Source organism: Amblyomma americanum, chromosome 3 (assembly GCF_052857255.1).
Source record: "Amblyomma americanum isolate KBUSLIRL-KWMA chromosome 3, ASM5285725v1, whole genome shotgun sequence".
NCBI classification, from domain to species: Eukaryota; Metazoa; Arthropoda; class Arachnida; order Ixodida; family Ixodidae; genus Amblyomma; species Amblyomma americanum.
In genome coordinates, this window is record NC_135499.1 from 65,549,438 (window position 1) to 65,571,263 (window position 21,826).

Below are 21,826 nucleotides of genomic sequence, written 5' to 3' on the forward strand. Positions count from 1 at the left end.
GGAGCGGCTGTTAATGTAGGCCTGCATCAGTGTCATCTAGGAGGCTACGCTCTTTTGGGCCCTGACCCTTGAGCGCGGCTCTTCTGAATATCCCACTCACATGTGCGCTGCAATTGTCTAGCTTCTTGATTGTTGTATCATTATATCCGTCGGCTTGTAGAAAAAGCCCTAGGATTCTAATCTGTTCGACCTTTGGCACCGTTTGTCTGTCTACTGTGATGCTGAGATTTATTTTGCGCTTGCACCTGAGCGCTTTTGGACTGTATATAAGGAGTTCAGATTTCTGCGGAGGGCATGACAGGCCCCTCTCGGCCGCATAGGACACTACAAAAAATGTCCGCTGCTGCCTGCAGGCGTTCCTCTATGCATGCTCGCGCCGCTGCCCTGGGTGATCCAGAGATTGACGTCGTCCGCGCACATGCTGAATTTCAAATTTTCAACTTCCCTTAAAACTGCCGGGAGGTCTCGCATGGCTACGTTGAAAAGGAAGAGGGAAAAGACCGATCTCTGCGGCGTACTCCTGCTCCCCAGTCGGACGAATGGGGATTCTACGGTATGTCCTGAAATTTCATTTTGATTGTTCTGTCTGATAGAAAGTCCTTCATTTTCACAAGTTTCCTCTTCAACACTAATTTCTTGGACGCCAGTGAGAATCGCTGCGTGTTTTACATTATCGAAGAGTGGTCAGATCTAGGCCTAATATAACCTTTGCATCTTTGGTTCTAGATTCTTTGATGTCATGTTTTAGACGGAACATCACGTCCTGTGTGCGCAGGCAGGGCCGAAACCTAACCATTTCGTGTGGCCGCAAGTTGCTTTTCTCCATAAAAATTAAAGCGTGTTAGTCTAGTTTGGACTACGCTTTCCAATAGTCTCAAATTTTCCAAACCATTTCGTGTGGCCGCAAGTTGCTTTTCTCCATAAAAATTAAAGCGTGTTAGTCTAGTTTGGACTACGCTTTCCAATAGTCTCAAATTTTCCAGTCTTGGAGTTTGGGATAGGGGATGAGGACTATATTTGCCGTTTTCCGCTGTTGCGGGAGGCAGCATTTGTCCCATACTCCCTGCAGCAGATGAGAACTGTGACCACCGTGACTGTGACGTCAACGTGTGCGCAAAGGTCACGTGAGACATGAAAAAACTGCAATATAATCGCTGCTTCCACATTCGTTGTCGTTCTGGCAATTGAGGAAGGCTGGCTTCAGCACTATAATAAATTAAAACGATGAAGCAGCCATTATATGGATGTTTTTCCATGCCTCACGGGACACAAACGCACTCTTTGACGCCACAGTCATCGTTCGACTATTGAAACCGAAACCGAAACAACGTGACAAAAATCAATATAATTTATTTAGTAGTCGTAGATAAATATTACATGATGATTCAAGCGTAGTAGTGTCTTCGGCCTCATTGTAGAGAAGAAAACATGTCACCAAAATTAGATGTCAGTACTTATTTAAGAAATTGTTGTTACCTAGCGCCATGCGGCGGCGAAGATGTAGTACAATGCGCGGAGTTGGCGAAGAGTAGGGTGGGCTCACTAAACGTTTTAGCAGCACAGGTCGCGTGACGTGTACGAGACTGACTGCGGAAATGCTCTTTCGCATTGTGCCTGTAGAAGCCGCCTAGTGGCAAGCGCGGGATTGTTCCGCGTTCGCAGCCCTGTAGCATTCTGAGGTCGCCATATTTAGTGGTGTGTTGCAGCGTGCGCCAAGTGCGCCGTGTACCAGTGGAGTCAGCGTCCATCGCTGCTGGCAGTTAGTGTTCCTGGTGTTGTGCACTAGTCCGGCGTGTCGCCCGGGGATTCGCTTCCTTCCCTGAGTACAAGTCGTACAGACTTCAGCGAGGCCGAGAATGAGTGACCGCGAGGTGAGTGTATGCATGAACAGTACCGCCGCAACATGCCTGTTCTGCTGTAGAGTAAGCAGTACACCGGGGTAATTAGCTGTTACGTTTAACCGCACTACCTGCGTGTCGCTTGGGCTTCGTTGCACTTCCTTTTGCGCCTCGATGCGTTCGCGCGCTCTGCTACGTCGTATGGCCAACGAGAGCCGTGAAGGCGTAGTCAATATGGCGCGCACAAAGCCACGGCGCCGTTAATCAGCGCGCTCCTTCCTTTGCCCCGTTCAAGGTCGCGCAGACATCGTGGCGAAATCATTGTGGCGGCGTGGTATATCGCCCTGAGCTCTTTGGCGGCTATCATGCCTGTGTTCCCTGTGCTACCTTCCCACAGCGGTCGGCGCCGCACTGCAGTGCGTACTGGCGGCGTCGACTCGTCGCACCCCGCTTCATGCCGGGCTCGGTTGCGGCCATTTTGCCGTTCCTTGCACGCGGCACTAAGCTGCTATATAAGCGGCACAGGCGTCTGCACCCCTGGAAATCACCTTACGCTTTGATGGGGCCTGCATACGGAGGTGACTGGGCAGCGGCTTGGCTATGAATAGCGGCCTGCAAGCTGCTGCGGTCAGCTTCTTTAGCAACGATTCCGGCGCGCAACGTATCCGTCCGTTGTGTATGTTGCTATGCTGGTGTGTACTGGTTACAGGGAATTATCCGTGGGCTTTGTGCCGGACCGGGTTGAAAAATAGCGATGGCAGCAAATTTTTTTCCTTTAGTTCTTTAATGTTTCCACGTGCAGCAGTGTTCGCGTCCTCGCGCTTGCGTGGCGAGCGGCGTGCTCCGGTGTGCGACAGTGGCGGCATCTGCCTTCACACACTGTGCTTGAGTTGCTGTGCGACTAGCGATGGGTGAGGCGCAGCGTCATTTGGCTCCTCTTGAGCTGAAGGGGCGCACAGGCAAGCGCTGTAGACACCTTTGGCAATCTAGGCGAAGATACGGTAGAATACGGTCGTTATCAGCTGGTATCCGCATAAGAGCTCGGATCCCCCCACCCCCCCGCGCGCGCACTGACGCTTCTAGAGCGCGATAGTCTGCGAGTACCGTCACCTTTTTTAACGGGACGCCGAGGACAAAGTAAAGTTGGCCCATGGCGATTTAACCCTCTTCTGACGACAAAAACGCTACGAAAAGCATCACCTCCAGAGGCAGTTTCCACTAGCAAGCTGCAGTTTTTTTTTTTTCTCTGGATCTCGTTGGCGTCCACTTCCAGAGTAAACTTTAGGCGGCATCATCTTCACTAGTGATGGGAAAACTGTATTCCGTTTTCAACTCCAGATTTTTTTCCAATGTCTTGCTGCCAGACAGATTTCAACAGAGCCGCTAGAGGCAGAACTACCCTGTTGAGTACAATGATTGGGTGGAGCTTATGCGAGCCTCATCGAAGGCAATTCATGTTTGCATCAGAAAACCCTAGCGGTAATAGTTTTATGGGCGTGTGCAATATTTCTAACAGTGTTAGCCAGTGGTCAGTGACGTTGAACCATCACAGTTTGCGTAATGAGTGCTGAAGGGGTCAGAGAATCTGTATTGTTTATTTCGTACATGCACATGACACTAAAATGCAGAAAAAAATAAAAGGGTTACAAAACCTGTGTTCATCATATAGGCGGATTATGTGCTACCAGGCTCACAGTATTGAGAAATATCTATTGCTTTCATTAGTTGACATTAAAAAGTGGCCCGTTTAATGATATAAATGTTGCCAACTTCGTCTGAAACAATGAAATCAGTGGTCCTAGAAAAAAAATTCTAAGGACGATTACAGTGCTCCCTAATGTGAAATTTGAGCTGAGCTCTGTAGGCACATTTTTTGCTTTGCTGGGTCGTCTGCATGTCTGGCGATATTAGTTCAATATTAGTATTAGTTGATGTAGACAACAATGTGCAATGCATAGCATGTAAGAATGTGTATATTAGTTCTGTGGGAATATTAGTTGAAGACAACGATGCGCAGTGCGAGTGTGTGTTGGAGTTTAACACAAGACGTGATTGGCTGCGGCGATAGCCTAGTGCTTTCGTGCAGTGGCCAGTGAAGCTGATCTGTTCGTGCCGCCTTGGTTTCGAATCCTAGTCGTGGCAATAATTTTTATTTTTTTACGTATCGTTTGGCCCGGTTACACCAACGGCAGTGACACAGCTCAATCCAAGAATGGGTGCTTAAGAGATCCACTCTAAAACTGAATTTGCAGTGTATGCAGTTACCAAGTGTCTTAATGGTTCATAAGGCCTGTAGGAATGCCTTTGAGCCCTCTGTGCCCCAATTCATGCATTTGCTTGGTTAATGACCTGATGCGATACTTGCCAGCTGAAGTGAGTGCAGGCTTCCGCCACGTGCTCAGATAGGCTGCTTTGATTGGTCACACTGTCGTCATTGGGAGAGTGAAATGGGAATGGGAAGCGGCACGAAAATCGAGTTGAGGGCAGCATTTTGTTTACTTGTATTTTGAAATTTCTTCATTGAATAGCTCTTGTTCCTATGCATCGATTCTCGTAATTCTTTTGAGTCAGCATCTGTGTGGCAAAGAATCCATCCGAAGTGTAACCGGCATCCGTTCAAGCAGTGTTTCGCACCCTTTTTAAGCACATTTGACAATCCTAAGCTTGGCAGCGTTGAGGATTTAAGTTCTTTCCGCCTTCGTGAGGTTAAGGTCCTTGAGTATGCAAGAGAAGCTGTGTTGCAGGGCTAAGAAGCAGACTCCTTGGGCTGCATACTTTTGACAAAGACTTTACATATTTAGACAGTGAGTGTTGCCATGAGGTTATTAGCCGTGTTGTCCCAAACCTCCGGTTTTTGCTTGCTCATTTTGCAATGCGGTCGGCACACTGTTTTTAGCTATATATTATATCGGTGGAATTGACATCCTCATGCAAGTAACAGATGTGAAGCAGGCCGTACGCTGAAATAGCTAGCACGTACTGTAGGTATTGCAAATGATTAATGATTTCATGTATTCGCCAGTGCTCTACCTTTGTTGCCGTGTCAAAGCGGCACTTGGTGTTCAGGCATGTTGAGCTGTGTTCAGGAGAAAGAATCAATTCATGCCCGTGCTCTCAATCTTTTTCACGTGTTGTACAGGGGCGTAGCGATGGCATTGCTGCAGCACTGTATCTTTGCTCCTTTGCAATCGATACTGGTGGCTTGTCTCTGTGCATGCACAGAGAGAGTGCGCCAACTTGCTTATTAACCTATTCAGTGGCACTTGCTGTGGCATACATGTCTGAGTTATTCCTAATAGGTTACGTTTCCGGCCCCATGTTTTAACATGACAGCGTTAAGGAGCTCGTGCCGCAGAAAACCCGGTGTCAGTGTTGTAACACGAGAACTTCCAAGTAAAAAAAATCTCATGGAGATACCTGATTGCGAGGCGGGTACGTGCTGAACACTCTTCGAAGGCTCGTTGGTTCGAAGTGAATAAAAGTGGACGTAGTGAATGTGATGTGGTCTTCGTAAAGTGTCTTTGTGCACTGGCTGCGCTTCAACATGCCTAGCGTTCTACTCTTAAAGGTGAAGCCTAAGTGTCCTCCATTTTTTGGGGCGGTTTTATTTTTCCTTTGATTTGGGGCTAAAAGTAGGGCAATATTTTTTCTCTTTAATTCAGGTTGAAATTCGGTTATTGATCAAGGTTCTTTGGGTAATTTTGAAGTGAAAGGCAATTAGCACCTGTTGTGTGACACGAACTTTCATATTTCATACACAATATGGAAATGAAAGGTGGACTAGAAAGCTGTGCATTAATTAGATATTTCATTTTTAATTTATTGCTTTTACATTTTTCGTGTGCGTTATCATATTGTATGCACTTGTCGGCCTTTATTTGCACACTGTTGAAACTCTCGTCCACTATCACAGTGACCACGTAAAATGCATAAGTGCCTTGGTACAAGGAGTTAAGCATGGGTAGCACTTCATACATGCCAATTAACCATCCTGTCAATACCTGTGTCGATTCTAGCTTCAGAATTCTCACTTTAAGCCATGCCATGAGTAAGAAGTGATGAAAGAAGTTCAAAAATATTAGCTGAAACCTGTCTGGAAGAAGCACAAAATATGTGCAAATTTTTTTGTGGTGCCTCTAGCTTTGAGTACTGAAAAACTGTGCTCCCCTAGGCTTTTGGGTAGAAATCGCGTTTAACCAAATCTTTAAGGAATCTGTATGGGGATCTAAAATGGGTACAGCTGGGCTTTAGCCCAGTTTTAACACAATCCCGTAGTTTTTTCATGTGGCAGTAAGCCCAATATAACTTAACCAAAAACCTTTTGGCCGGCTTACTGTATTCATCGTAACTCTACCTTGCAGCTTAATTGACGTGGGTTATTGCCAAATAACTGTTGTGTGAGCACAGAAACATTGTCCTTATGTATTGAGCACTGAAGATTTTTTTAAAATTCTCGATAGCACTCTTCTTTTTTTTTGTGCGGTATACAGTGACTGCAATGCACAAAAAAAGTAGCTGCAGAACCATCGCAGAAGTGGCCCAGTGGCCCCACACTGAGCCTTTTCAATTGCTGCTGCTATGCAACCCATGCACAAGTACTTTTGAGACTTGGGTACATTGACAGCGACACCGTTCAGCTGTGTGGCTTCAAGCTACTGCAGAGTGTGAACACATCACTTTGAACTGTCGCGCATCTGCTTGCCGTGGTGAAACTGCATGATCAGGCCATGATGCATCGCTGGCTTGTAGATTCTGTGCCGAGATGAGAGGAACGGCCCGCGTGGCCTAGAGGCGAGCATCCATAAAAAACAAGTTGGAACTGCTAGAGTGCCTTGTCTTGACTGTGTGTGCAAGGCAGCTCACCAGGGGCGTCAGAGTAGGATTTCAGCGACCTCCTGAGGATGTCTGCTGGGAGATCTTGGCTTAATTTAATTCTCAGGGGCTGCAGTTTTTTATGGCGAGTTTTTCATTCTGGCTTTGCTGAAGTGGGAAGTGTTTCAGTTCTTTTTTAGTGAGGTGAATCATTTTAGGAGCTTTGTTGCTTGTAGAGGATTTATCCTCTGTGATTGCTGTAGCGAAATATGTGGCAGTTTCAGTTATGTAGTTTGCTTCTGCAGGTTGCAAGTGACATGGTTATCGGAGAAAGGGTTGTATGGATTAGAAACAAGTTGCAATGGATGAGGATAGTATGAGAGCTGTAGATGAGAAAAACAATGAAGGGTCGGTTGGCCAGTATCGGCAAGTTTCGTCAGTTGTTGCTGGTGACGCGGCCTGGGTTTAATAGTGTCTGTAAGGCTGTGCATGCTGCTGCCCCAGAGCAGCTGTTCAGAGCATTTAAACTGGGGCCAGGGCGTGGTGTGGGAGGAAGCTCTATGTGGTTTAGCAGTGGCGGTGCCGTCTGGTGTAACATGTTGCTGTTATCGTGTGTTCAGGGTAGCGCCGAGGAAGAGACCGTGGAGGAGTACCCTCAGGGCAACGCAGGGGCCGATGAAGAAGAGGAGGAAGAGGCTGCGGGTGAGAGGGAGGAGGAAGAGGACGATGGGGGCCGCAAGAGCCGCGAGGAAGGATCACCAGAGGAGGACTCTCGGGATGATCGCCGCAGGCAGCATTCCCGTTCCCGGTGAGTGTGCCTGGCTGTAGTGTATGTTGCGGAACTCATTAATACCAACATCGTATAGGCAAAAGAGAGCTATGGAATAGGGTACCCACTCAGTCAGAGGGAGGGGCAATGGTGCCTGCTATTCCCATATTCCTCTAACCGATTCTATAATTCACTTACACCTGTGCCCATTGCGTCAGTGTTCATTGAAATTTTCAAGAGCTGTTGTGCTGAGAGGGCTTCTGTGTCGCATGGTAAATTTTAGTGGTCAGGTAATGAATATGTGGTCTTGGCAGGTGGTGCTCAGTTACTGGAATAGTTCTTTTTGGTGCAGTCTGCATGCTGCGATAATGGGCAATGATAGTGCACTTCACTTCAGAAGCATTAATTTTTTGCTGGTAAAGCTGCCACAGCTGCAGCGCTTCTGGGTTACTTATGCCTTCTTGTAGCAAAGCATGCCAACAGGTGAAAGTGAGTGAAGTGTAGGGGCACGGCAAAACACTGCGCTACTTTGTTCACATCTCACCGTCTTTGGAGCTGTCATATTAACGTGCTAGCTTTAAGGGCCCTGTTAAGGGTCTGACATTCACATGTCGAATTAAAATAAGGATTGGTCCAGAGGGTCACGACATCACGAACATGCAAGCTTGCATGGATAATTCAAACGCCCCACAAATGATCATCCAGAACAGCAGTCATGGATGTCACTACACAGTTTCTCATTGGTCTACAAGGTCATGCCTCTGAAGAAAGAAAAGCAGTTGTGCTGGAGAGAATAATGGGTTTGAGACGGGGCCCGAACTGCTGCCCCTTGGGTTGTGAGCCAAGCGGACTACCATTCGACCACGGGGGACATTCGTTAGGCTTGGTTGAAGGGAGGCCTTGTATGTGTTGTAAATAATAAGAGATCTGCATTCTGCTGTGGCTTGTCTCTGTGTGCCATTGCTGGCTGTTACGTGCACTACATCTAAACCACAGGGTTCGCGTAGGTCGGGTATCGGTGGAAGGTTTTGTGATCACGTAAGTCACCTTGTAGGGACTGCAGCTGGGCTGTAAAGTCACTCTTGTAGCTTTTAGTGAAATGAGCACTCTTGTATGCTGGGACTTCATGCCGCTGTGATCTTGTCTTGCAGGAGCCGGTCACGGTCTTCCAGGCGGCGTCACCGTCACTACAGCCGTTCCCACTCCCGATCACCGAGGCGGAGCAGATACTACTAGTGAGTGCTCAGTGTCTCCCAGTGTTATATTGCCAATGTCTGGTTTATATTTCGCATCCTGCAAAGTTTCCACTCTACATTGTGCTCAAATTGTTCGGCTGTTTATGTGGTTGCTAACTTGACTTGTATTTTGGATACTGTAGCCTCCTAAACTTGCCCGTAGTCTTAGTTTCCTATCAGTGGCATGTGGTTTCTTCTGCTTTCTAATGAATTATCTTTAAATAATTACTCTTTTAATTTCCCATTGATGACCACCACAAAAAAAAATCCCCTATGCTTCTTGGTTTTGCTGACTGTTGGCTTCCGTCATGTTAGTTAGACTAAGGTGTATATGACCCTTCATTTTCTTTTTTTTTTTCGAACATTGTTTGGGAGGGTAGAAATCGAAATATGACAGTATATTGAAGGGCCAGGTTGGTGAGAAAAAGGGGATGAAAAAAAAAGTCTTCAGAGCCAGCCTGCTGGATAAGCGCCTCAGACAGTTCTGCCCATGCATTGTCGCTCGCAGCGTAGTTTCATTCCGTTATTTCGCATGTGCTGGCTCGCTTTATTACGGTCTAATTGGGTCGATGGAATCTCATAAACTGCCGCAGTAAAATTGGCACTGCCCCAATTAGCACGTGCAGTGTCGTTTGAAAAATTTCCCAAACATTTTCTCAAGACGAAAGCTGTCTGTCGCTCCTGTGGGCCTGAGCACCACTGTTGTGCATCATTGAGCGTCGAAAATTTGTGTGAGGAAGTTTTAGCTAGCACAGCTGAAGGCTCGCAGTCCGCCAAGCATTGCTGATAGGCTGTGAAGAAAAACTGGTGATTCCTATTTAAATGGGACAGCATGGGCCCATGAGTACAGGGTGCACAGTGTGAAGTACAGTCGAACCCGGATATATCAAACCCGCATATTTCGAATTATTGGCTATATCGAACACAGATTACCCCCTTGAAAATACTATGTAAAAGCATAGGACAATTGCGTAGTATATCGAATTCCGTTTTCGTTGGACATTCGATATATCGAACGGCGCGCTGCGCCGCGCCCCTGGAAGGTGCGCTTTTCCCAAAGACATTCGTGTCCGGTCCTCAGAGGTAAACTTTTCCGCAGAGTCAGTCAGCAGGCTCCTCCTCTGCGCATGCGCGGCCGTCGCCTAGCGACGGAGACGCAGAGCCTTTCCCCCGTTCTTGCGCCCCACCGGCGCGAGCTCTCTCGCTCCTCCTCTACTGCCGGCGTGTGCATTGGCCAAGGGCATTGGAGCTCATCGAAGAGAGTGCGCGGCATGGAGACGCGGCGACGTTTCCAAGCCACGCTTCCTGGGAAAAGGGAGAGAGTGAAGGGTCGGGCACGGTCGCTCGTGGGCCAGGGGAGACGAGAGAGCCAGAGAGGGCTCAAAAAACGAACATAGCGCCTTCGACGGCATATTCCGCCGATCTTTTTCCCCGCTCTCTTCTTTCTTTTCCCTTTGTCGTTCCTTCGCAGCCCCGTTGACTGTCGCTCGAACAGGCTTCGCTCGGACTGCTCCATCTGCACATCGTGCGTGTTGTTGTGCGTACCTCTGTTTCAACGTGCCGTGTGTAGCGTGTGTGATTGCAGTCATCTGGTGAGCTATGGCATCCGTGGACATAAAAAAGAGGAAGAATCTGGACTTTGCAAGAAAGCTTGAAGTAATCCAGTAATCCGGCGTGTCGAGAATGGAGAAAAGAAGTCCTCCGTGGCAGACGCATTCGGCATTCAGCGGAGTACTTTAAGTACGTTGTTAAAAAACAAGCAGGACATCAAGCTTAAAGCAGGTGAGGAAAGTCGCTCGGGAGCGTGTTGTGTGCGCCCTGCTGCTTTTGACAAAGTGGAGAAGGCATTCTACACGTGGTTTCTTGAAATCCGAGCGAAAAATATTCCCGTGGATGGCCCGACCTTAATCGAAAAGGCCAAATGGTTTGCTACGGCTCTTGGCGAAGAGAGCTTTTGCGGTGGCACTGGATGGCTGCAACGGTTTAAAAACCGCCACGGCATTGTAGGAAAGGCCATTTCAGGCGAAAGTGGGGCTGTGAGCAGCCAGGAGATGCAGCAGTGGCTTTCTGAGGACTGGCCGAAGATCACTGAGAAGTTTTCGCCTGCAGAAATCTTCAATGCAGACGAAACTGGTCTCTTTTGGCAAATGTTGCCGAATAAGACACTCGCTCTTCGTGGAACCACATGCCACGGTGGTAAAATGAGCAAAGTGCGTGTGTCGGTGCTGCTTGCAGCCAACATGGATGGCTCGTGCAAGCTACGGCCATTCGTGATCGGGAAGAGCAAGTCACCGCGCTGCTTCAAGAACTGTAAACAGCTTCCCATCCGCTACGGCTGTAATAGGAAGGCCTGGATGACACGTCAACTTTTTGTTGAATGGCTGCAGGCTTGGGACGCTGAGTTGGGCAAGTCGGGCCGGCGAGTTTGCCTTCTGGTAGACAGCTGTTCGGCCCATCAAACAACTTGCAAGCTGCAGCACATCGAATTGAAGTTTCTCCCGCCAAACACCACAGCGAGACTGCAGCCCCTCGATCAGGGTATCACAAAGGCATTCAAGGTAGGCTGTCGGAAGCAACTTATTCAACGGCTCCTCATAAACCTCCGCATGGGAACCGATCTCAAGATTGACCTGCTTGGCGCGATCCAGATGATTACCGGCGCTTGGGGCGACGTGAAGCAGGCCACAGTAGCCAACTGTTTTAGCAAGGCAGGCCTTGAAGTGGCCAGAGATGAATGTCCGGAAGCTTTAGATGACGATGAGTGCTTGGAGGACGCGTTCCGCGACTTGTCCAATTTTTCCGGCACCGTCCCGCCCGAAGTTACTGTTGATGACTTCATTAACGCTGACAGCGAAGTTCAAGCGGTAGCCGACCTCGCTGATGAGGACATTGTGGCCGGAATAGCTGGCGTTCAAGACAGCGATTCCAGCGACAACGAGGGCAACTGTGTTTTCGAAGAAACGCGTCCGTGCACAGCCACTGAACTGGCGTCAGCGTTCAGCCTGATTCGGCGCTGTTGCGGCGAAATGGAAGGCACTGGGCTCTTGCACCTAGACAGTCTCGAGAAGATTGAAACTAGTGTTTTAAACTTCATTTCCCAGAGGAAAAAGCAGCCCAAAATTAGTGATTTTTTTTCCGTGAAATAAAGCGCTTTCATATTGTGTGCACATGCTATGTGATTCGCGGCTGTTCCAATTGGTAAGCCACAATTTTTTATGATCGCGAGTGCTTTTTTGGCCTATATCTGTATATCGAATTTTCGCTATATCGAACTATTTTCCGATCCCCGTCGAATTCGATATATCGACTGTGTTCTTAAGAATGCTGTGTTTGTAACAGAATGACACTTTTGGCGCCTGTCCCCAGGTGTTGCACGGGGCCACAGAAGGAATGCCTGGTCTTGGTTGCAGTATAGCCCAGGCTGCCATGTTTCATTTTTCAAACTGTCTTGTGTTTCTCCAACCATGCACCCCTCTGGTAGTAACTGTGTGCATCATTCATTCTTCCGGCTGCATTCCTTGCAGATACATTGTGCTTGAATAGCTAAAAAATATGGGGGAAAAAAATGCGTGGAGCCTTTAGTTTAACAACAGCATTCTAAAGGAAATAACATTTAGTTGGTCTTCGTCCAAAAAATTTTCGGCCTCCGTAATGAAGCTCCCTGATTGGTTGGGAGGGTCACGCCGCCGTCAGCACTGCCAAATTTGAAAATCTGGGTACTAGAATGCTCGAGTACCTTTCATTGGTTTATCATGTGGGAGTATTCTAATCCTACCTAATTGTGCACCTTAATCCACTCCTTAATCCTCTATAATCCACATTAAATCATTTTCTGGGGGTTCTTCGGAATTTTAGGGGGTGGGTTCCAAATATTAGTCGCTGTACCACGGTTTCTACACCACAAAACTTGGTGCATCACATATGAACCCTTCCAGTTTAACGGAATTTGTACAAGGTGATTGGAAGTGTAGTGCTCGTACTGTGCATTTCTCGTTCGTGTTTGGTGAGGTTTTTTTTTTTAATACATCATGTATATCCACAACTAGCCCAGCAGTCCACACTTCTGCACTGAATAAGCTGTTGTGGGGAGTCACTGGTTATGGTGCTTGGCTCTTGACCCTGAAGACACGGGTTTTATCTCGGTCGCGGTGGTCACATTTCAGCGGAGGCAAAATGCTAGAGGAGCGTGTACTGTGTGTTGTACCCAGGTGGGCGAAATTATCTGGAGCCCTCCACTATGGCGTTCCTCATAGCCCGAGTCTCTTTGGGACATTAAACCCCATAAACTGAACTTCTGCACCAAGTTTTCTGGAAGCACTTCCATCAGTTTCATCCTAGCTCAATTTCTGTTCTTGTACCCACTCTGTTATGGTTGATAGAGTGCTTTAATCTGTTTTTCAGTCAAGCACCTGTGTTAGGATGCTGAAATCATGGTGGTCCATCTGTTAATTTATGCTCGTGTTCTGGTGCCTTTTGTGGTTTTGTTTGTTGCTGGGCAAGGCTGCTGACTGGTTTCTGTTTTTGTTTGTGTAAAACTAATTGTTTGCTTGGTTTGTTTTTCTATTCTCCAATCTGTTTTCTTTGTGATGTTACGAGGAGGTAATTGCACAGCAGGCGACAGTTTTCCACAAAACATTTCTGCCTCTCTAAAACCTGCCATGTAGCATTTGTCTTTGAGTGAGTGTGATGCTTTCATTGCTGAGTTGTATGAGACATGGATAAGCAACTTGCTGACAGTATTTATTTTTTCTTTTCTTTATTGCAGCTCTCGCAGTCGAAGGTAAGCAGCATCATCTGTTCGATTGGTGCCTTTGCGTGTGATGTTTATTTCAGCTTCTAACACATTGCATTGGCAAGCAGAGGCTGGCTATATCTAAAACATTGGTTCCTGAAATAAGGAGCAGAGAAAAAAATGACAGAACAAGGGATTTGTGGCTCTTTGAGGCTGTGCTGTTAGCGTTATGCTGTGTTTTTGGATGCTAACGCCATTATGGAATAGTTTCAGCTCTTTATAACAAAGCCCGAGGAGCCCTGCTTGTTTCATGCTTGCAAGCTCGTTGCATGAAGTCACTGTACAGCTCACATGCGCACTCTTTTCAGTTCCCTCGTTGCTGCAGGGCCACTTGATGTTTTTCATGCATTTAGCATGGACACTGATCCTTTCTGGGTGGCACTTCTGTTGCAGTGAAATAAATTCTCGTGGTGCCTTCGTTTGTCCTTCTCTTATCCTTAAGGAAAAGTGCTATTAGTAAAACCAGTGGTGGCTTTCATTGTTAGCCCAACCAGCATGACCACGTCAAGCCAGCGCGTTGCTAATGTGGGAATCTGTTTCATCGGGAGCACTTTCTTCGTGAGAAAAAATAAAATGAACATTTGTGCAACAATAAACTTGGTCAAAGTATTCTGCATTCCTGCTTTATAGGTGCAAGTTGGCAGTCTAGTGAGTTATCCTTATTGTAAGGGGCAGACCCTGGTTTTCGTTATGAAATCTTCAGGGAACATGCGTTTTTGTGTGCTGATTCTAAATATGTTATTTAATTTCATGTAAAACAGGTGCTTGTGTACTTATGTAGTATGTTATGTATTTTTTTTTTTTTGGGGGGTGGGGGGGGGAGCTTATGAGAAATTTTGCTGCTAGAAACTTGCTTAAATGCATGGCATCACTTTTTCGTGCCATCAGGGAATGCAATGAGGCAAAATTATAATCCTGCCCATCATAGAATTTCAGTTGTAGGGTTTTTAAGTTGCCTCTCCAGAAACAGGGATACAGCCTTTATCTTTGTTTCTGAAGTAGTAACTTCAGAGTCTGAGAACTCTTCTATGGTAGGCAGGATAACAATTTTACCCTCAGTGCTTGATGTCAATAGAAACCAATGGCATGCATTTCAGCGTTTCCTGCTGCAAAATTTCTTATATGCTCTCTCCGAAAGGCTTGCATAGCATATTGCGTAAGTGGACAAGAACTTATTTTACATGAAATTAAAAAACATATTCAGAATTGCTTATGCCTTATATAGCTCCCGAGAAGGTGCACAAACCTCCAAAAATGTGCTGAGAAAAATTCCTGTAAAGTCTCGGAACACAGTTTTATTCATGAGAACTTTGACAGAAGACCTACAGGGGGATCCCTAGTGGCTGAAAAATATACTATGAACAGGGCCAAATTCCAAACCGAAACCTTCCGTTGTCTTTGAATTGTTTTTTAATTTACCAAAAAGGAGATTTATAACAGCAGTCTTGAACTGAAACTCTGCTGTGTGGTTGGATGCAGTTCGTTAGTAATGTTCGTGATGCAGCGATTACATCACACTCTTGTATGCCCGATAAATTTCTTGAACAGTGACTTAAAGCAAAGTCTTTGCCAAATGCTTAAAATTACAGAATGCAGGCTGTCTTGTTTAGCAAGGTGGCAGTAGGTATCATTGAGCGGGTAATGGGCAAGATGTCAAACGTAGTGTTGCCTGTAGAAGTTACCTGAACGAGAGCCTCAAAAGCGGAAAAAGTGGAAAATGATTTTTTCAAAAACAAGATGCCTCGTGGCTGCGTAAATATGTAAAAAAAATTGGTAGTCCACTTGGGATAATGAAATCGGCAACAAACTGCAGCTGGTAAAGCCGGACCTCGGCGAATGGGGAAGTCATGTCAGCACCGAGAATGCTTTTATTGAAACCATTTTATGTTGCATTCGGATTAGACATCCTCACCTTACACATAACTGTATACTCGCGAAACAAGGAAATACTCTTTGTGGACTATGTGGTGAAGTGGTCACAGCGCACAAATGTTTTTTTATACAGAAAACTCGAAAAACTAAGGAAAAGGCATTTGACGGCATTTTTGACACATTCCTTACCACTTGAACTTACTCGTAAGAGATTCTTAAAAGAAAAAAAATGTCACGAAAAACTAACTATTAAAAACTAGTATTCTGCCAGCACAACAGTGAGAACTTTCCAACCCTGTGTTCGGCCCATAATAGCCTCCGCTGCTTATATGCCATAAAACTCTGCACACTAATTAACCTTTGTTAAAGGGCACGAACATTTAAAAACTGAAACAGCCTTTAATGCTTTGTCTGCTTCTGTGACAGCGCGGCTTTGAAATGTGAAGTGTGGTCTGTGTGTGTGTAACTCTGCAGGAGCCACAGCCGCTCTCCCATGTCGAACCGCCGGCGCCACGTCGGAAGCCGGGTGAGTCTGCTCTCTCTGATCTGGTCGAGGTGTTGCACCACCTCCCTCTGCACAGGTGGAGAAGGCAGTAGCCTGAAGCTCGCTAGGGGTAGTTTAAGCACTTTCCAACAGAATCCAGGAATGTTGCACGAGACAGGGTGCAGTTACAGAAACAGAGATGCTTGCATTTGGTTCTTAGACTTACTCTTCTGCATCAGGCTTTCGTTAAGGTATTGATTGTTTGCTTTTGCCGAACGTTTATATGTTGGTGGAAGGATCTTCTAGCTTGTTTGTGCGACTCAGAAGTAGCTGGCTGTGGCTGCTGCTCACAAATAGTTTGGTGGCTACATGTGCAGGACAACCCGAACACAAGCCGGTGCCTGGGCGTGTTTGGGCTCAGCCTGTACACGCAGGAGCGGGACCTCAAAGAGGTCTTCTCCAAGTACGGCCCCCTCGAGGATGTCCAGGTGGTCTACGATGCACAGGTTGGTTTCTGCCTTTTCCCAACTTAAGGGAGAGGGCCCCACTGTAACTGCTGGCCTCTGTGGCCGTGCATTTTTTATGCTGGTGGTGTGAAGTTGCTGTCTGATGCAGGTCAGGGTTCAGGTCATGGTGTAGCCAGCTTGTACAGTCAAAACAGACTATATCGAATCTGTTTACATTTAATTACCCCGTGTATCGAACAGTTTATGAACATAGTATCGTTGAAGTGTGAATATATAGCAAAAAAATCCGAATATATCAAACCAAAATAGCAGCCGCGCTCGATATATTGAACTTCAAGCCGCGCAAACCCTCCCCAGAAGTTGGCTTTCCCGCGCGGCGGCAGGGCGAGCTGTGTCAACACCTTCCCCCTTCGACAAAGTGGTTTAGCCCAACAACGCTCTCACGGCGCCGCTCTCGCTCCCTCAGACAGCCAACCGGCCACCCTTAGCAAAAGTGGTTTGACCGTGCACTCTCTCTCACAGCCTCGTGCGCCTGCATGCAGTTATCTCTCACTCACTCACGCCATTGGTCATACCATGCTGAATACGCGGTTCTCGTCCGATCACCGAAGCTAAGCAGCATTGGGCTCGGTCAGTACTTGGGACGGAGACCACCTGGGAACACAGAGTGCTGATGGCACTTCTTTTCGACTCTGGCAACATACGTTGCATCGAGTATGCCCTCCCCAGAGTATCCCAAAGTGACAACCACCACCACTCACTCAACTGCTTCATTTGGTGTGCACGCTTGCTGCGTTGTGGGAGTGCTGAGCTCGTCCGCTCTGTAAATGATGGCTGCTGTGAAGCGGCAGAACCTGCCAATATCTTCAAAGCTCATCTAACAATTGCAATGAACCCCTCGATAGCGGTGAACCACTTGAGGAACTTGATTTGTTCAGCCAGCTTGCCGAGCTCCCGGGTGCAGTTTGTGATGCGACTGCAGCAACAGACGTCTCCGTCGACGACGATGTTCCGACTACCGGAGAGCTCGCTGACGAAGACATCACTGCCGATCTGACTAGGGATGTTGCCGGCGACAATAACTGGGAGGATCCGAGTTCCGACCCGCCATCGTGTTGCGATGCACTTCACACGCTGAGCGTTTTTCGCCACTACTGTGCGTCCATAGAAGGCTGCGGGCTCAGCTGCTCTCAGTCACTTGACAGCTTTTAATAGTGAATGCTCAATAATGCTTTCAAAGTCAAAAAGCAGAAGATCAGCGACTATTCCTCGCACTTAAAAAGTCCCGCCGTACATGTCGTTAGCAAATAATGCCTTTTAATGAGGTGCGGTTCGTACATTGTCAAACTTGTTAAAGCGGTATTTCGAATTACACGATATATTGAACTAATTCCCGTTTTTTTACGTGTTCAATATATGGGGGTTTGACGTACTGCAGATTGGTCAGAGCATAGAAAAAAAAAATATATGTATCATAGGTTTCCAATAAGAACAGATACTAAGTCATGTCTCATTTTTATGAGTGAAACGATTTAGTACAGCAAGGGTCTGTCCATATTGGCCACGGGTTTGACTGTAGTTATGAGGCACAGGGGCTTCAGCTTTGTGTTTACCTGCACCATTTGATGTCCATGTTGTGATAAGTTGGCAGGGGGCAGGAGAGGTGCTTTTGCATGGCGACGGTGCTGGGGAAGGAGCACGCTGTAAATGCAATGAGAGCAGCTCAGTGACTGTAGGTAGTACATAAAAATTTTGGAGGGTTATTTGGTTCTACAACATGAAGTGAACGTGATCCAAGACATACACAGTGGGATGAAAAAAATGGGTGAATGCAGTGATGTGTTAGTTTGTGTTCAAGTAATACATGTCCATAACCAGCTGCCACGGTGGCTCAGTGGTTGTGGTGCTTGGCTACTGACCTGAAAAACTCGGAGTTTGATCCTGGCTGCTGTGGTTGCGTTTCGGTAGAGGTGAAATGATTGAGGCCCCTGTGCCGTTGATGTCCATGCACGTTGATGGTCGAAGTTTTCCGGAGTCCTCCACTATGGTGTCCCTCATACATAGCCTGAGTCACTTTGGGGTGAGAAAACCCCATAAACTAAAGCATGTCTAAAACTGAAACCAGTTTCTTTGAAGCAGTGCTACTGGGATGGTAAGGGAAGCTTCGTTGCTGCTGCCATTCGCAAACCACTTCTTATTTCAGCTTCAAAAGTGGCAGACAGGTTCTCTTACATTTTTTTTTTCTATTCGAAAATTGCCACTTCATAGCAGGCTTTTCACAGCACTGTTAGACAATTGTTCATTTTGACAATTTATTATCTTAAGGGGGGAGACGGCTCTTGGAGGCTAAAAAATCGCGAACAAATTGATTTTTCAAAAATGGAATTTTCGAAATCTGCAGCTGTTTCTCTACCAACCTGTGAATTTTCTAATCTCCAGAGCCAATATTTGAGCTGTAAAATGAGGATAAAACTTAGATCCGAGCTCTCTCTCGGCAGATTTTCGCGCAATAATGGGGCTTTTTCCGCGACATCCTATTATCGTTTCACTGCAGTGATCGCGGCCATCTTGGTTTCATTTGGAAGAGCTGCTTTTCGTTTTGAATTTCGCGCAGTTGCTGCTCTTTATGCTTATTGGATGAGGGAGAAAATGCCGCCAAAAAGCAGACGCAACGCGCGATGCTATTCGCTAGTCGGTGCACGTGACTGAAAGTTGCTATCTGATTGGCTGAAGGGTCTCGTGTCGTCTGCTGGAAGCGTCTGTTGAGCGCAAGCGGTAGCCATCTTGTCAAGGTGTGTTCGCTGGTGCATCTCGCGACGATGTCAGCGCCGGCGCCAAAGTTCCGCACGACTCACAGATATGGGAAAAAGAGGAAAAAATCGCTTAACAACCTGAAGAAGAGCGCCACGGTCACCTCGAGCACTGCGGACACCTCAAGCACCGTGGATGCGACTCCGCCAGCAGATCGGGAGGTGCCGTCCGAGCTAGGCCTAACTGCGGCGCCGGTCGCGGAAGCCTCATCGGGCAGCGGTCGTGTTCGTCATGACACCCGAATGCTGCAAGCTTGTGAGATCGAAGAAATGGACAAGAAAGCTCAGGGGAAACTTCAGCAGATGGCATCAGCGGCAGCAACAGAGCGCAAGGCAGCGTTCTTCGGTGGAATGGGAGACTCCGCAAGTGCCCCACCCAGCGATACCTTCTCCATCGTCAGCTTGCGTTTGATGAACGAGATGCTCGCGTCAGTGAAGTGCAAAGTATGCAACGGCGACGTGACGATTGAAAAATCCGACAGAGAGTACGACCTCGCCGCCAAACTGACCCTGACATGTGAGAACTGTGGCGACATTTCATCTCGATGGAGTTCGCCGCGTGTGGAGACCGACCAGGCAGCCCGTTCGTGGTGAACATCCTCGCCGCGCGCGCGATGCAGTCAACGGGAAACCAGCGTGCCGCGTTGAATGACATATTTTCGGTGATGAATATTTTCCACCGCGGTCTGCATTCAAAAACTTGGCAGAAATACGTCAAGAAAAAGTTGACGCCCGCGGTGGACCGTGCGGCTCAGAAGTTGACTTCGAACTGCGCGCGATCAGTTCGGGAAGTTTACACAGAGTTGAATTTCGGGAATCCGGGCAACATCGCGGTGTCATTCGACGGCTCATGGATGACACGTGGGCATTCATCGCACATCGGCGTCGGAACTGTGATCGAACTGTTCACAGGGCTTGTTCTTGACTTTGTTGTTCTGAGCAATTTTTGCGCCGGCTGTGAGCAGGGCCCCAAAGAAGACGACCCGGCGTACCCATTGTGGAAGCAGAGCCACATCTGCCAAAAAAACACATCCAAGGCTGGTGAAATGGAGGTTGAGGCTGCCCTGATCTTATTTCAGTGTTCCCTGCAGCAACACAACCTCCGTTATACCACAATGCTGTCTGACGGGGACAGTCGCACGTTCCCCGCTTTGGAAGAAGCTGAAGTGTATGGATATATTGAAATCCATAAGGAGGATTGTGTGAACCACGTGCAGAAACGCATGGGCACTGCTTTGCGCAACGTGGTTACCAAACAGAAAGGTGCTGCTGGAGAATCGCTTGGTGGGAGAGGCAAGCTCACGCAAGATTTGATCACTAAATTGAGCTCTTATTATTCGTGGGCGCTCAAATCCCACATAGGTGATGTGGAGGCCACGCACAAAGCTGTGATGGCCACCTACCATCATGTGACGTCCAACGACTCCACTTCAAATCACAGCCTCTGTCCAACAGGCCCTGATTCTTGGTGCTGGCAGAATGCGGCAGAGGCCAGAGGCGAGGAATGCCACCTCATCGGCACAATCTACCTCTTCATGTCTGCAATGCCTTACTGCTTATATACGAAAGGCTTTCAGACAGGAGACTGCTAGAACGCTGCCAACGAGGCAAGACTCAAAACAACAATGAGAGCTTGCACTCAATGATATGGTCCCTTGCTCGAAAGGAAAGGCATGCCTCCCTCTTCACAGTGCAGGCTGCTGTGGCTGAAGCAGTGATGAAGTTCAATGCAGGGAGCGAAAGAACTGCTGCACGTATACTGCAAGAGCTCAGCCTAACGCCTAGCCCCCAGACAACCAAGCGCATGCGGGAAAAAGATGTCCAGAGGAAAACAGCATCTGTGCAGAAGCGCAAATCTGCAGAAAATCTTCAGCGCACACTGAAAAAGTGCCATTCCAATCACTCTGGTCAGACAGACTACGTCCCAGGAGGCTATTAGGTGTCTGCTAATGCCAGTATGTGAATAAATTTGAAGTACTTTGCCATAAACAACACTTTGTTTGTTTTGCTGTTTTTCTCAAAATGGAAATTTTGGACTCATAGCAAATCCCAAATTAGCATATCTCAGCATATATGGCAGATAGAACCACAATTCTTTTTTTAGCACGTAGCCATATGTGTACACTAGGCAATGTTGGGAGCAGAATTTGTAATTAAAGTTCAGAAATTTTTTAATTTGCCCTATTTCTCGATTGCAAGTTAGGCACTATTTGTACCTTGAGTTTCAATGTCTTTAAAAATTACTTATGACGGTAAAATCAAAAAACTGTTTCCAACATTTCATCCCTTTCGGTTTGTAGAACCTAACAAAGTGCAATTTATTAACTTTTTTAATGTGCTTTTCTCTTAATTGTACTTATTAATAAAGGGTATTAATTAAGTGTATCTCCGGAACTAATCAGCCTATCATGCAACCAATGATATTTTTGGAATCAGCACGAAAAACTAGTCAAGGGTGTGTAATTTGATTAAATTTGGTGCAGAAACAAAAATCTTTAAGAGTAGTCTCCCCCCTTAACGAGGACATGGACGGTGAAAGACGACGATGCAGAAGCACTTTTACCGTCTGTGCCTTAGCACTATTTCAAGGGTCTCTGAATGAACCCATGCCAATTTGCCCAATTATTGTTACTAGGTGATCTAGTTTTTTTAGTGATCCAATCATATTGGGGCCAATATACTGTGCAAAGTGTTTAGCGGTTCTTGGTGTGGAACCAAATAAAAAGTGGCGTGCTTATTCAGGGGAG

The 21,826-nt window shown here is 47.0% G+C and overlaps 1 protein-coding gene and 1 pseudogene across 2 annotated transcripts in view; both read left to right on the forward strand.

Moving 5' to 3' along the window:
* Positions 1-1,596: 1,596 nt before the first annotated feature.
* The window catches only part of LOC144124636 (transformer-2 protein homolog alpha-like), a 33,208-nt gene continuing 12,978 nt past the window's right edge, over positions 1,597-21,826 (forward strand). Inside the window, exons 1-6 of one of the 2 annotated variants that reach the window (XM_077657436.1) lie at positions 1,597-1,871; positions 7,271-7,458; positions 8,571-8,654; positions 13,420-13,434; positions 15,793-15,844; positions 16,180-16,308. In XM_077657436.1, coding sequence (XP_077513562.1) covers positions 1,857-1,871; positions 7,271-7,458; positions 8,571-8,654; positions 13,420-13,434; positions 15,793-15,844; positions 16,180-16,308 — 483 coding nt within the window. In that variant the 5' untranslated portion in view covers positions 1,597-1,856. The remainder of the gene's footprint in view (positions 1,872-7,270; positions 7,459-8,570; positions 8,655-13,419; positions 13,435-15,792; positions 15,845-16,179; positions 16,309-21,826) is intronic. The other variant, XM_077657437.1, reaches the window with a different exon arrangement.
* LOC144126387 (5S ribosomal RNA) lies at positions 16,831-16,948 on the forward strand (annotated as a pseudogene).